This window comes from Betta splendens, chromosome 17, assembly GCF_900634795.4.
Source record: "Betta splendens chromosome 17, fBetSpl5.4, whole genome shotgun sequence".
Lineage (NCBI taxonomy): Eukaryota > Metazoa > Chordata > Actinopteri > Anabantiformes > Osphronemidae > Betta > Betta splendens.
The window spans coordinates 8,293,579-8,309,386 of record NC_040897.2 but is presented as its reverse complement, the minus strand read 5'-3'; the positions used below and the strand labels follow the sequence as shown (position 1 = coordinate 8,309,386).

Here is a 15,808-nt window from a genome sequence, read left to right as displayed (position 1 = left end):
CCGGCAACGAAGAGCTCGCACAATTTGTAGCTTCCAGCTAATTTATTGTCCTTTATTACTCTGGCGTTTCAATGAAACGGTAAAAACACTCGCTCTAGTCTATTAAAGACCAAAGGGCACATTGTAACACAAGGTGCAGAGTCTGTTCAACAAGTGCAAAGACATAAACCAAAAACAAAAGGCACCAACCCAGCGCCTTGGGACTGATTGGCAGGGTGGGGTCCCTGCGTGACCCCTGACCTTTTTAACCCACAGGAATGTTGTCGTGCTGGTGCGTGCATTGTTCCAGCCCCTGTGACAAGCGCCGGCCGAGCACCGGATGAATGCGAACGCCGAACGTTCCTGAGGGTTTCTCCTTTCGTCCCCCCCAAAAAAACCCCGTCTTTCTTCCCCTAATCCTTTATTTTCTGCTCCTCATCCTCGGGCTTCAACAAACAAAAGGTATTAACAGGTCCTGGAAGAGGGCTGTTGTTGATGGAGAGCACATGAGGCCACAAACCTGGGCGCCAGGCGGGTGCTCCTCACCGACCGTCATTGAATGCAAAAAATATATGTAATAACAATATAATAACACCACAAACCAGGATAACCTCCATTTTCCTCCTCAAACAAACTCTCAAAATCTGTATCCTCACGCCGTCAGAAGGAGGCTGACGAAGATGAGAGGGCCAGACAGACAATTACGGACCAGGTATGTCCTTTATACCCACCTAGGGCTGCTCGGAGGAAATGGAGGAATTTATGATGTCATAAAAAGGTGCCAGAAGAGAGGTGCCTAAGAACAGGTTGTCTCTGGAGCTGCAGCCATAAAAGCCTGCCGCCGCTTCCGCTCCCTCCCCCTGGCTGCACGCGGCCGGGCGCCGTGGCTTAGCATGTAAACGAGGCTGCGCGCGAGCTAACTGTGCACATGCAATTAGAACGTGTAAGTGTCAGCGTTTAGCTGAATAATACAGTAACTATTGGAACTAAGCTCAAGGAAAAGTCGCGGTGGAAGGTGTCGCTGAGACTAAGACTCGTGGCAAATATAAAATCAGAGCAAAAACACACACTGATCATTTTCTACAAATATATTAAGTGATTTGCTTAATGTGTAAATGCACTGCACTATTTTTCTTCCTGTTTTGCCTTTGCTTTTTGTTTTATTAGTTTAGCGTGAATAAATAATAACTGTATCATTTTTATAAGCAACCCAAAAACCTGACTTACTATTTCCTGAATAAAACTCGACTGCTCCAGCATCATCGCGTCCTCAAAAGCTTTCTTTAATGCTTCGCCCCCTCAGTCTCCAAGCCTCATTTTACAGTTTAAGCCACAACAAAAACAAACCTTAATACAGGAAACATCTTTAACAACAGAGGCGCCATCTGTCAGCTCAGACTAAACAGATGTAGGGGAGAGAAAGCCGAAAAACATTCTGCATGGGACACCTTCACACACACACACACACACACACACACGTCCATACGTATCCACGCCAGCGCCGCTACAAAAAGACAGACTCTCACAGTCTCTGCGCTTGTTTAAAAAAAGAAGGCAGAGAGAAGGTGGTTATTTGCTCTACAGCCTCGCTGAGGAGGTTTCCCATTGTAAAAAGGAGTGGCTGCACAGCCCTGCTTCCTTTCATCCCTCTCCTTCAGGCACGCTGCCTTTGTCTCACGGCGGTCAGAACAGCCGGCTTCCCGGCCACGCTGCACTGGTCAAATACCTGGGAACTACCAATGGCCTGGTGGGAAAAGCAACAAGAGCAGGGAGGAGGAAGGGAAACAGAAAGAGAGGAGGGGGGGGGGGGGGGTAAGGTACGAGTGTTAATGTGAGCTATGAAAACTCAGACTGCAGCTCATTAAATAAAGCCCGTCATCAGATCGCCGAAGGAACGAGTCGCACGGAGCTGCAGAACAACTGGGAACGAAACGCCTTTTTAAAAGTTCTCCAACTTTAAAGGAAACATTAAAGGAAAATGTTAAATATGATTTCAGAAATCTTAATTGCGAGCAGCTGGTTTTGCTTACAGCTTCGTCATTGCTCCTCTTCTTCCTTATTAGAGTCGCAACTGTGTGCGTGCAATTAAGGACTCTGAGGTTAAGGCAGCCCCCCCCCCCACACACACACACACACAAATTCAAAACGTTCACGCCAGCTCAGCAGAATGAAGGAAGTTCCTGTGTTCAACTGACTGTATAGGGGTGAAGTAAGTTTAAGTCCCCCCCCAAACCCGACCGCAGCCGGCTGAATGTAAAGCTTTACGTTCCAGCCCACACAGGCTGCCGCGGCAACCAGACCTCGCCGTCACACCTCACAAAGCAGAAGTCGGCCGGGGCGGGTTGCGTTTTAACGCCGGAGGGAGCGATAAGGCAAAATAAGGACAAATAAGGAGGAAATAAGACGGCATCTATTCAAGAAAGTGGAGAGAAAAGAGCTAAAAGCCCTCAACAAAAGCTCTTAAGCTGAAACTCTGATGGCATGTCTCCAGCGCGCTGAATACGAAAATATACTTTCGGGACAAATTGCAGTAGGAAACATAAGAAAGTGAAAATACCATTGAGGGATTGTTAAGACCATAATCCTCTCTTCTTATTTCTAGTTTTTGCTTAGCTGTCGAGAGGGAAGCGAGGACCCACAAGTTTATTTTCAAATAGTCCACAAAGAATGCCTGTCATTTCCTGGCGTTCCCCACTTCCATATGAAAGCCCCCCTTTCCTTTAGGAACAATGGGAAAGATTCCAAAATTTCCATGGGGCGTTTCTTGCACAGTGATACAATGGAGAGCATGTTGTGACAGAATTGAGACAGGCTGTTTCTCTCAGCTGTGACAACCAACGCAGCGTTTTTTTGTTTGTTTTTTTCTTATTTCTTGTCTTACAGCCACTATAGTGTGTGATTAAAGCAGCCACACAGCAGCTGGTCCATCCTCGTATATGACCTGAATCTCTGACAGCTCATTGGGAAATCTGTCATTAGTCATTTCAGGGATTGGAGGAGGGTTAAAAAGAAATTGTTTAGGAAGCAGACGTTGAGATTCCCTCACCTTTTAATCACTGCTTTCTAATACATAGTGTTTGCTACAATGCTACACACACACACACACACACACACACAAGCTGAGAGTTTCCTAGTTAAGCAAAAGAGCGCTTTTGGTCCTGAAGTGGAAAGAGTTCAAATGTCATGCGCTCCTAAACAGACCAAGGGCCTCTTGAAAGCAACCCGGGTTGACCCAGGCAGACCTAAGCCCATGGCTAGACAAGGGGTCAAAGGTCAGCCACTCATCTAGATAGGCAGTATGTCACAAAGCCCGGGGCAGGGACCAGGGGTCTCTATTACCTAACCTTTCCATTTATCCAACGCTGCCACCGCACACGGGAGCACAAACACACACATATGGACCCAGAGTCCCGCTCATGTGAACCCGCTGAACTCCAGACGTCCACCCATTTACCTGTGGAGCGCAAACACAAAGCGCGAGTGCTCAGCAACCGCCGCCACATTTTTTTTTGTGTCTGTTTTGGAAGCCGGCGGTTGACGCGAGCCTTGGATCCAACTCTCGCGAATAATAGCATTCAACCTCCAGTGGGAATCAACCCTTTCATGTCGTCCGGATGACTCAGAAATAATTAAAGAAGTTTGCATATTGTGTTTGAATGATTGAAAAGAAATCGGAGGGGGGGGGGGGGGGAGCGTGGAAGCGTTTTTCCTCCACCACCTCCTCATGCGTGCGTCGATGGCAGCAGAAGAACTGCAGGCAGTCATGTGACAGTGGTGGGAGAAAGTGTGATGGGACTCCCTCATGTCACCAGCATCACATTTTCACTGGCGAACAAACACAAAAACGCTGCCTCTTTGTCTCTCAAAAAGGATGCGGGGAGATCGTGTGGCGGACGGCCTCTCCGCCGTGACGGCAGGTCGGTCCCCGGCGTAATTGAAGGATGCAGCTGACGAAGGAAATAATGAGCGGCGCAGGAATGATGATCACAGCCTTAAGAGGAGGTAAGATGAGCCGGCGTCTAACCACCCCTTTGCCCACATTACAGCGGCAGGAAGACAGCGGCTCCGCTGGGTTTCGCTCGTCCCGCCCCGACAACTCTCCGAGAGCTCCTCGAAACTGAATTAAACAGATGTGCACTCGTTTGCGGCGGGGAAGAAGGAGGCGGCTGCTTTTTGTCTTCGCGAGGGGGGGGGGGGGGGCAACGCTAAAGTGAATTACGTGTAACTCGGCCCGGAGAGAGGCGGAAGTGGGGGCCATCACAGCTGATCACATCAGCGCCCGTCAGTGCCGTTCGCCCGCTGTGCAGCTCTGAGAGGTGCCGGTGCCGTGCAGCCGGATCGGGCTGCGAATACGAATAACTAAGCGTTTCTGTTTCATTTAAAAAGACGCTGTGAGCAATCTACAGCCAGTAAAACGCAGTGCTGCACTGAGCGTCTAGACCTACTATAACCAGATGGCAGAAGAATTTATGGAGACTGGCTCATTAACCTTAAGGCATATCAGCACTTGGCACAGCACGCGGGAGACTTCGCTGGCACTTTGTAAAGTCTGTCTAAAAACCCGGCTGCATTCGAGCACCTTAAGTGCCCATTGTTTCCCAAAACTGCGCAATTTTCATGCTCAAGTGTGTTTATCTGGTCAGCGGGCATCCTCCCAGGAGTGCCCACCCTGAAAATGGCAGTCTGGCTGCTTTTGTCATGTGCTGGAGGCCCGAATTCCGGGCGGAAGTCAGATGCGCAATGACTCCTTCCGAGAATTGAGACGGCCCGCTATTCCAGTTCCCAACATTGTTCCGCCGACGCGCGCGCGGCGTCGCACGGCACCTCTTTTGCCCACACCGGCCCAGCCCCAATACTCTAATTGCGCCGGTTTGATGCGGCGGCGGCGCGTTTTCTGGCTCCGTTACGCACCCATCCGCGCGAGCGAATCACATCATGAGTCACTGCTTAGCGAGAGACGGGTGGTGGCTCTGAATGATCGCTGTCTGTTTCCCCGCTCTTCAGGTGTCTCGCTCGGATTCTTTGGGGCGGGGGGGGTGCTGCCGTAATGTCGACGCAATGACAGATGGTCCGCACAAAGCCGGTGCGCATTGTTCAGCTGAAAAATAATAGCCATCATTTATCAGTGTTCGCCCACTTTCGGGCCCAGTAGGAACAGAAGACGTGTGGTGAGTGGAGATGAATCAAAGTTAAAATGTTTAAGGGTGGGGGGTCCTGCTGAGATTCCTTTGGGCAACACTGACTGGTGACGATATCTTTAAAACTTTCAAAACAAACCGAAACTGCAAATTGTCTGTGCGCAATCGGCGCATCTGAAAAGTTGAAGTGCGCAATAAACCCCCTCCGCGTCGCGCAAACCCAACGCGTTTCGTGTTCTCCCACGACGCATGTGAGCAGAGTACGCACACTGTAGCGCGAATGTGTCCGAGGAAAGACGCGCTTTTACCCGCCGGCATGTTCACGTGTGCGGATGGTGGAGGCAACGAAGCCCGCACGAGCGCCGAACAGACCCAATGTCACAGATTCACATTCAAAACATGTACATATTCAGCCGAGTGCCTCTAAATAAATGAACACATTCAAAAGCACATTATTAAACTCAGTCTTCCGTTTTCACAGGTTTTTCTGAATGCAACACAACGAAGGCTCCCTGTTGTCCAGTTATACTTTATGTATTTTACGTGATGTCATACTTACAAAACCCCCTATTAGTAAAACAGCGGCGGCGTCTGTCCCGGCGGAGTGGGCTCGGTTCTTCGGCCGTACTGGACCTTTTTCTCTCTCATCACTTCCATCCAAGAGCAGCTTCACAGCGACTGAGCGGCCGCGTCGCCGATCCACAGATTACGTCTCTCTGGGCAGCAGGAGGGAGGGCATCCGGTGAACAGGGATCGCCGGGAGGACGGGGATTGGCTCAGAGGAGATAGTTTGATAGCATGCGCGTCTGCCATTGGACGCCGAGGCGGCGGGGGAGGGGGCTCGGCGTTTATTATTCAGGAGAATTCGGGTGGGGAGAGGAGGAGGAGGAGGAGGACACTCGGAGCAAAGCGGCATATGCAGACAATGCCCTGTGTATCAGAAATTCAAATTTCATTGGTGGACCCGTCCAATACAGTTTCTGTTCTCCGATAATCTTGATGTGGACTAACAGCTAAATGAAAGCGCTTGTGCTCTCTTATATCAGTCTGTGCAGGGAGAGGGAATAAATACATATAGGCAGCAAAACCAGTTAAATAACCTGCAATATGTATTTTAGGTTGTCTACATTACATACAGCTATTATGAAACTAACTGCAGCTAAAGCAAATGTATTATGACAAATATATTCACTAAATGAAGGTCAGCCTGAAACCTGTGGTCTTTACTGGTTGTGTTGTTTGAATGTAAAGTATAGTGAAGGAGTTGTGACGACGTGGGGATGCTCTGCAGGTTGTTAGTAACTTCCTCACACTTGACCAACAGGGGTACAACATGTTGCAGCGATGTTTAATCACGTGTCATCACTCGTTTTCCAACGGGACAAGGAGCCCAAACACAGCTCCCGGTTTCTGCAAGAGCTGTTTGTCCCAGGAGGGAAGTGATGGAGCGCTGCCTCAGAGGGCCTGACCCCTGCAGCTGCCTGACCTGGATCCAGTTGAGGTGCTTTGGGATGAGTTGGACCAAAGTAAAGAGGAGAAAGGCGGAGAGAGCAGCACTCGCCACCGCCAGGAAGTCCTTCAAGACACAGTAGCTGCTAAACCATTTAAAGTGATGACTCTATGACTGGTAGTTTGTACAAAGCTGAACATTATGACAAATACAATCGAATGCATTGCAATAAAAATCACCCAGTATAATGATCGCCTTTTTAACAGCTTCTGCATAAAACTGAACCCAATGTGGCCACAGAGTGTATATACAGTACCGTAATTAATAAATAAAGACACAATAAATAAATCATGCAATCATCATCCTGTACATTCAGAAAGTGTGTGTGTGTGTGTGTGTGTGTGTGTGTGTGTGTGTGTGTGTGTGTGTGTGTGTGTGTGTGTGTGTGCACGTGCCTTGTATGAAGGCTACCAGAAAGCTGGAACTGCAGAATTTTCCACACAGGAGTAGGGGAGGAAATGGTGCATGGATAATTCTCCCCTCAGATCCTCTGGTGCTCGCTCTCAGAGCACCCGGCTGAATCAATATTGCTCAAAGCTTTCTCATGTTCCCCTTCTCACATCAGCTCCACGCTCGGGAGGCACCGGGTGGTCATTTTAGGCATTTTCTAGAAATAATGCTTTGACTTTTAAAAATTTACCACTTTTCTATACACTCAAGCACCCCCCCCCCCCCGAACACAGACCCGCACCCATAATACCATAATACAGACTGGGAGTGTGGTGGTGAGCAGACAGAGAAATTCTAATAACCACAGTGGGGGCTTTTCTCTCACCGGTAGTCATGGTGATTGAACACATTTCTCCACACAGCAGAAAGGCGGTCGGCCTGTCTGCGATGCACCACACAGGCTTTTATTAGGCCCAGACCCTTGGACTGGAAGGAAGGAAGCACCAAGTGGAGGATCACACCCATTTCATTGTGACTCTACAATTTTACGACAGCCAAGAGGCCATCGACCACAAATTAGCTCCTTTTTGGAAGCCGCTCGGCTCTTGTCTCCCCGTTAAACCGATAAAATAGCGCACTCAAATCCGAACAAAGCGGCACATCATCTCATTATTGTGTGAATTTGAAGGCTAATTTGCATAACTGGTGGGAATGACGCTCTCAGACGTATAGCACCTAGATTTACTCACTATTCAGGCTAATTTCAAATATCCAAACGAGAGCAACAGCCTTGGCTTGATTTCCTTTAAGCTCCTAATCTCGCCTTCCTCTTAATTTAGCTGCAGCTTCAATCACAGCTCTTTCACAAATCGAACCGGGCGGGTGCTCGTGCGCGCGGCCGCCTCCATGTGAAAATTTTATAATTCCATATGCGCTGCAGTTCATGCGTTCCTCTTAATTGAAGGGTCAAACGTTTCCAGTGGACTTAGACATGGCCGCCATTCTGATAGGAAGCGACGCAGGAATCGCACGACTTAAAGGAGTCTTAGTTAAAGTGGAATAGTGTGTCAGTCATACTGATCAGAGGCCGGAAGGGAAATCTCATAAAAGTAGCAGCATATTGTCTTGAGTTCGTTTTGGTTAGTGTAAATACTCTGAGTACTGTTTTACTCGTAGCAGAAAAGCAGAGCAGTGTTTAGAAGCTTACAGTTGCCTTAGTTAGCGATCGGTAAAGCATTGTTGGACTCATCAGTCATCAATAAAGCCGTTGGTTCTAACTTCCAAAGGATTAAAGGAAGCCTACGAATGATCCAGCTGCTCTGGTTCTTATAATCTCCTCAGACCTCCTCATCAAACCGTGCTTTTTAGGAACGCGTGTTCACCACGAGTGGCTATTTTGAGCATAGGGCCCGTGTGCAGTGTCCTAAGCTAGACTGATGTGCCCATTTACTTTCATGATCATCTGTGTGTTGTGCGATCCAGGCTAAAACCAGCCCTGGACCCAGCTCAAATGGAAAGTGTCCGATGGGCCACTGTTGATTTCCATGACAACGTATTAAGCCGAGGCTTAAAACCATGGCTGTGCCATACTGTGCCTAGTCAGAGTGACATCTCCAACTGCTTCTGTAATGAGCTGTCTAGCGTGCTGTCATCCTCCACAGATGGAGCACGTACAGTAGGCCACTCAACGCTTCTGACACCCACTTGGAAACATTTTGAAGTAACACTCACATATTTTATGGACTCAGCCTACGGAGTCAAATGAGAGCAAAACCCCCCAAAAACCCACTGTCTCACGTCACCTGTTTGCAAATGGTGATTGGACTCATGTTCTGTTTGCCCGGTGGCTCTGGTGGGCTCTCGCGGCGCGAGGGGCCTCGTCTCCCGCCGTCAGCGGCGTGCCACGCTCTCCCACCCAACGCTGGCCCACCTCCACCGAACCCACGTACGCCTCCCGCCGGGCTCCATCGCCGCTCGTTGCCAGCAGCGAACTCTCCGTCTCAATTAATCACTGAGTTTCTAATGGAATGCTTCCCCTCAGAATGAGGCCCATCACAGAGGGGGCTGCAGTCAGTGCTGTCGGTGAAGCCGCTCTGATTGCCTGAATACACTCGCAGCTTTGGAGTCACTGCAGATGTCTGCTAATTGTGGTGATTATCGTGAACGGAGGGGGGTAGGAATATGTAATGAATTTCCCATTGCTTTCATGCCCCGCATCCTTTGGTTGTGTGCATCTGCTACACAAGCGGCACATCCGCAGGGTTTGGAGACGAACAAAAGTGACATGGGGGATCGGGCACGGGCCCTTGGACGGGCGGCCGTTCTAATGCCAAGTGCAGCCAGATTGGGTCCATTTACTCTGAGTTCTGGTTTTGAGTCCTCCTGCTCCGCGTCGAGGCCCTTCCCTTCGCCTCCCGTCCACAGCTGCGTGACGGGGCCGACTGGAACCGGGCTCGGGTCGGCCACAAGTGGTTCGAGAGTCTGCACGCAGAGGTCTGCTTCGGAAAAGTCGGAGGGTTTGCTCATTTCGAAGCCATACAGTACCGTACGTACCTAAATTGCTCGCGCAGATTAACAACCTATTAAACCGAGCGGATTAGACGTGCAACCTGAATTCCGGCGCCGCTCCCACTCTTCATGGTTATCATGCCACTCTTGGACATGCTCCTCCGCACGCCCAACTGGAACAAATCATATTCATGCATTTAGCATATTAATGAAGCTAAATATCAGGCATTCTCTCCGTCCCTCTGTTGCGAATGCAAAAATGCTTGATTTATTGTGCGGACGCGCTTTTGCAGGGCAGGAGTTGGCTAATTCCTTTGGGGCGAGTGCCCTTCCTGTCACGCTGATCAAAGACTTTCTCTTGATATGAGCATAAACTGCTCCGTGCCCCATCACCGTCAATGTCTGTGCATGCATGCAAGTGTGTGTGTGTGTGTGTGTTTATGTGAGGTGAGGCGGGCATGTGTGTGTGTGTGTGTGTGTGTGTGTGTGTGTGTGTGTGTGTGTAGCCATCCCCCATCACCAGAGGCTGTATTATGCATTGTTGTTGGCATGGCCTACATGCTCACCCAAGCATGGTCCAGTGTGGTGCCATACACACATCCTCCCATCCCCACCGCTCTCCCTTGTCGTGTCTGCAGGCCCGCTTCATTTACCTTTGCTCCTGAATTAATGCTAGTTAACTGTCACATTAACTCAGATCTGTTGGCCTGCTGTGTCAACAACATAAACTAGCCTCAGCAGCGTGCGCGATAGCCGGGGCTATTTTTGCCGCGACGCATGGAACACGTGTGCGCTGAGTTGGCCCTGCACGTATGTAGGCTCCCCGGAGCCGCAGCCATACATGACTGACCCCGCTTTAATCTGATGAAACGCAGCGTTGCACAAGAGTCCGGACGTACATGAGGCTCCGTGTCGCCTGTGACTGTGGCGATCGCGGGGGAAATGCAGAACTTTGTTTGTAGCGCCTCAAACTGTGGGCGAGCGCACGGCCTCCTATCTCTTCACATGTACATGTGTGTGGAGCATATATTTGCTCGCCAGGAGGGAGTGTGTTAAATTCTCTTAGCATGTGTGACAAATCAAGTGGCTGGGAAAAGGGCAGCGCGTCGCGGAGCCTCCTCCGGCCTCTCACGGGCTGAATTCTAAAGAGCCTATCGATCTTTCCGGGGCCTCAATTCATCTTTTGGCGCCGGCCCCTATCTCGCCATCTCATCTCGCGACCATCGTGCTTATCCTACTGTGTTTATCCCCCGCGTCTGCGCTTGTGTCTTCTTCTCCTCGCTCATTTCGAGGTGGAACGACGCACACCGATGCAGCAAGTGGGTGAGGCAGATAAAAAAAAAAAAGAGAGGGCATCCCCCACTCGTATGTCTTTCATCCTAATCCATAGTCTCTGTCCAAGAAAGGGCCTCCTTTTCACTGGCCTGCCCTAAAGCCTCTTATATGTGACCCTTCTGTGTCTCCCTCCAGGCTCTCTCCCACGGCCAGAAAGCACACACACATGAACGCACGCACACAAGCGCACAGGCGCATTTGCACATTTTACTTTATAGCGAGAAAAAAGAAGGGGAAGAAAACACGCACGTTGTCTGGAAAAAGAAAAAAACAACGTAATATTTCACCCAAAGACAAGCAGAGGTCAGACGTGCAAACGCCACTTCTGGAGCGTGCCTTGCAGAACTGACAAGCCTCCTGCTATACGTTTTGCCTAAAGGTGGAGGCAAATTTACCGCCAGGCTGACTCACACAGCTGCTGGGAGAGAGCGTCTCTCATTAAAACAAGTGACCTCAATAAAGCCGGACGTTTGGCAGTGGGTTATGTAAGTGACTGGGGATGATCCCCAGGCTGTGGGGATGCGTGCGCTTTAAAGTCTGGGGAAAAAAATGTGCAATTACTGGGCTGGGAAAGCGTGCAGAGTTTTATTTATTTTGTATAAATGATGATTTTTAACCATTAATCCATAGGTAAACATGTTTTATAAGTTTAGGTGCCCAGCATGCAACAGTTAAATGGTGTGAAATAAAGGTGCATGGGATTCAGCCTAGGTTGCTTTGCTCGCACGGTGTAAATGCACCCTGCAGGAAGCAGACACGGCTTTCCCTCGGAGCAAAAGGAAAAATGTCAGGGCAGGATTAATGAATGTCACAGAGCGTTGACAGAAGATGTGGCGAGGGCCCTGCAAGCCTTCAGAGCGGCTTCACGTTCGCGGTGTGAAAGAGCGAATGCAGCATCCGCAAGTGCAGCTACAGTACATATACGTTTTCCTATTTTGAGAGGGGCGTCAGACTAAAATATAAACGTGCCCTTTAATAAATTGTGTAGCGTCCTTTAGTTGGCTTGGCATATTGATGGCCTGCACTGTAGCTGGGGCTATAAACAACAGAGCTGAGGTCTTGCTGGCATGTGCTCCGGCTCAGCTGAACGCCGATACCTCAGCCTGTGCAGCGACGCACATACCGGTCTCATATTAGACATATTTATGGACGGCACGGAGACCACACTTCCTATAGAGTTACTGCAATGCCTCAGAAGTGGCCGTACGGCGTCCATATCGCGCCGCGCTCGGCAGCGGGAACAGAGACACCCTCTGTCTGTCTGCTCTGGATTGAGAGGTTGAATGTTGGTTTGCACTGTGCCTGGTGTGACCCCACCCCTGGTAAATACAGGGTTGGAGGTTTCCTCTGTGGATAAAAATACACTTGCCTTTCAGCGGAGCCAGGGTTCTTCTCTCGTCTGTGCCTATTGTGTAAAAGGAGCTAAAGCCTCGATCCTGGCGTGTATTTCAGCCGATTTGCAAAGTTGGAAAATTTAGTTTATGTATAAACTTTCATATATTGCATAAAGTTCATCTTATAGGAGGAATAGCATTAGTATTTCCTAAAAACAACGCAGCTTATTTTCAATTTGTGCATACCTGTGATTTTAAAGCTTAAAGCTTCTTCCTGTTTTCTGTTTTCCTTTTGTCCCTCTTCAGCTTCCGTACGACACAGATTGTGACATCATCAATGTGCAAAGTACAGCACTGGACGAATGCAGGGGCCCACAAACACGGCCACTGATCAACGTGATCCCAAAGTTTTGACAAGTTGTAGCACGTGTAGTGGTTTTGCTGACAGTTCAGTTTCATGTGAGCTGTTAGGAGGAAATACTTTTAAACTCATTGAAGAGACCTGGAAAACAACAAAAGTGACTTCCTCGTCACTGTCATGGCTGCTGGGAGTGCATGTCGGTGGGTAATTATCAAGTTTTGAATGTGGTAGTATTGGATCCAATCACAGCTCAGTCTTCACTTTGTGGATCAATAATACAATGTTTGATGTATTGCATTTCATACATTTTTTACTGTTTCATCTCCTTCAAGATCCAAGCGTGTCCCGGGAGTTGCAGAGTTTTTGAGGAAATGAAGAAAGTCATGTTGGAAAACCATTATTAGCTTCTGACAAAGACTGGAAGTCGGGTCACAAACCAAACGGAGGATGAGTCACCGGGAAGAAGCGAATCAGGGCACGGGGCTCAGCGTTGCCTTTGACATATTACTTAAAGCGCCGCCTGAGAGGCTGCAGAGTCTGACGGTCCAGCTGGGTGAGTCACCTGAAGAGAGCGTCATACGCATCTTGTGTCTGGTGGTTCTCAAGAGAGAGGCTGAGGCCCTGAGCAAAAGCCAGGAGCTGAAGGACAACCGCCTCGCTGAGCGCCTGTTGGGAAAGTTACCGAGCGGAGGCCGTTTGGAGTGTTTTAGAGATCACTGTAATCACTTGGAGGAGTTTACAGGAGAAACCTCCACAATCGTGGCTCGAATTTTTAAAGTCTTGTCGGATCAGAGGCTCTGCGATCCACGTCTGAGAGATCTGGCATATCAGAGAGCCCTTTCCGCTAACGGCCAAAAGCCGAGCAGCGGTGAGGATCTGGAATTAATTCGCCTCTTTGAGGAAGCTAAAATTGTCTGCGGACCTCAAGTCGCAGAGTCGGCGTCCCCGAACGACTTGAAGCGCCGCGATCCTCAAAGAAGCCCGAGCGCAGGGAGCACAACTTTAGTTCGTCCGGATCAGTCAGAAGGAGCTCCCAGTCTTCCAAGCCCTCTGCAGGCCGGCTCTTTAGAGGTCTCATTGCCGACTCATCTAGAGATCAGCATCCCTTCGACGGTCCCATACAAAAGCGTTCCACACATATCAGGTGGATCCAAAGCGACGGATGAGAGTCAGGCAAATAAGGGACCTGAGCAACGTCAGTCACTTAACGAACCTCAGTCCAAATCAATGGAACCTGCTCAGTCTAAAGCCAAGAAGAACCCAATGCCAGATGCAGCATCTGGCACAGTGTGCGTGAAGCTGGACAGTCACACGGGCCCAAACCAGAACCCCAAACCGAGCATCGAGCTGAAACCTCCAATACCCAATCAGCCAAATGTGCTTGTTCCACATGAAATGCATGAAAGTCCCAGTGCAGACAAGGAGGAGGAGGAGGAGGAGGAGGATGTATTTTATGCATTCGTCATCCTGCACGCACCCGAGGACGTAGATTTGGCAGAGAGCATGCGGGACAGAGTGGAGGCGGCCGTGGGGGGCGGGAGCAGAGGCGCGGTGTTCTCCGAACACTTCGCCGTCCCCGGACGGAGCGCGCTGAGGTGTGTGGAGGACGCCATCAACAACTCGGCCTTCACCTTTCTGCTGCTCACCCGCAGCTTCAACACGCGAATGCTGGAGCTGAAAACCAACACTGCGCTCATCAACGCCATCAACAATGAGCACAAGTACAACACGGTGATCCCACTGCTGCCACGGCAGAACCCCATGCCCAGCCTTCCCATGGTTCTGGCGACAATAGTCCCACTGCAAGAGGACAACAGGCTGGAGGGGAAAGTTAAAATTGCAATGACTCCAGCGAAGCTTAGGAGGCTTAAAAGAATCTGGACGGAGGAGCAGAGGGTGAAGCACCAGCTGGAGAGACAGGACGCACTGAAGCAGCTGAACCAGACCCAGAAGCAGCTGATCCAAGAGTGTAACCGAGCAAAGGTTCTGCAGATGGAGAACATGAGGCTGAGAGGCCTTCTGATCGGCAGCGAGGAGCCCGGCGACGGCCCGGCCCGGCCGCATGCACACAGCATTAACATTCAAAACGCCCAGTATATTATGATTGGCAACGATTCCAAGATGACTGTAGATTCTGGTGGAGGTGTGGACAGAGATGAACAAGTTGACGGGGAAAAAGAGGAGGAAGGTTCATTTTCTGAATCAGCTTAGGTGGAGAAGTAAAAATAACACTTTCCTGAACACTAAAAAAATAACAGCTGTAAAAGCCATTTTAAATATTATCTCCAACAGTTCAATCAACATTTATACATTTGAAAACACCACTTAAAGGCCAACTGATGCATTTGAGGAATACTTAGCAGAGCACTGCCACCTACTGACCGGCCCCACACGTTTGCTTTGACCTGTCATGCGCTGTAAGAACCAACTTTGGACGCTAGGGGGCGACGCCGTTACATATAACAACTATTGAATTTTTTTGGAGACAATATGAATTTGTCAGTTAAATATCTCCTACATGTATTTTTAAATGCACATGAATATAATGCAATTTGGCCTGATTAAAATGTCCACCCTGTTTCATGCATTTGCTCCTGTGTCTGTGTGTCCAAATACAGTGACTTCCACCCACAGTCCAGCGAGCTGTCAGGTTGACTGAAGTCTCTAAATATGTGTGTGGTGTGAATGTGAGTGTCCGTTCCTGTACTGTGTGTTGGAGATTGACTCTAACACCTTTTAGCAGGCTATTTGATAATGGATGGATGGATCACTATGTTCCCCAGTGACCCTGGTGTCACTAGGGGGTGTGAAAGGGCAAGGCATTCACTGTTTATATAACATGATTGTAGTACACAGCAAACTCATCTTATTTGACTGAACAAGCAAAACAAAAAATAAATAATAAGCTAAAACTTGTCTGTTTAGTAGTCAACACTTCAATTACCACGACTTTGAGATATTTCTAAAAAATAAGCAAAAGGAGTTATGAACTACATATGAATAAAAAAAGACTGCTTAATTTCATTCATCAATAATATAAAATTATTATAAATATGTCAAAGGTTCCACTAATGAAATGTGGATCTTTAGTCTCAGTTAATCGATTTATTATTGTAATGATTATTTCTGTCTCAGTCTTTCCATGGAAACAACATCTAGGTTTAAGCTATAGATCACTCTGCCTTTGAACTTCACCTGGGTTTGTCTCGTATTATTTTCCTTCTGTGTGACTCCTGTCAGGATTGAATAGGCT

The 15,808-nt window shown here is 48.9% G+C and overlaps 1 protein-coding gene across 1 annotated transcript; it reads left to right on the top strand.

The window, feature by feature from the left end:
• Positions 1–12,506: 12,506 nt before the first annotated feature.
• Positions 12,507–15,142, top strand: ticam1 (TIR domain containing adaptor molecule 1). The gene is made up of 2 exons (XM_029132819.3): positions 12,507–12,755; positions 12,888–15,142. The coding sequence occupies exon 2, from the start codon at positions 13,003–13,005 to the stop codon at positions 14,764–14,766; it is 1,764 nt and encodes a 587-aa protein (XP_028988652.1). The 5' UTR covers positions 12,507–12,755; positions 12,888–13,002; the 3' UTR covers positions 14,767–15,142.
• Positions 15,143–15,808: the final 666 nt, after the last annotated feature.

What these genes read in the sequence shown, in the direction of transcription:
- ticam1 (XM_029132819.3), top strand. Translation starts at nt 13,003, where the DNA reads ATGAGTCACCGGGAAGAAGCGAATCAGGGCACGGGGCTCAGCGTTGCC.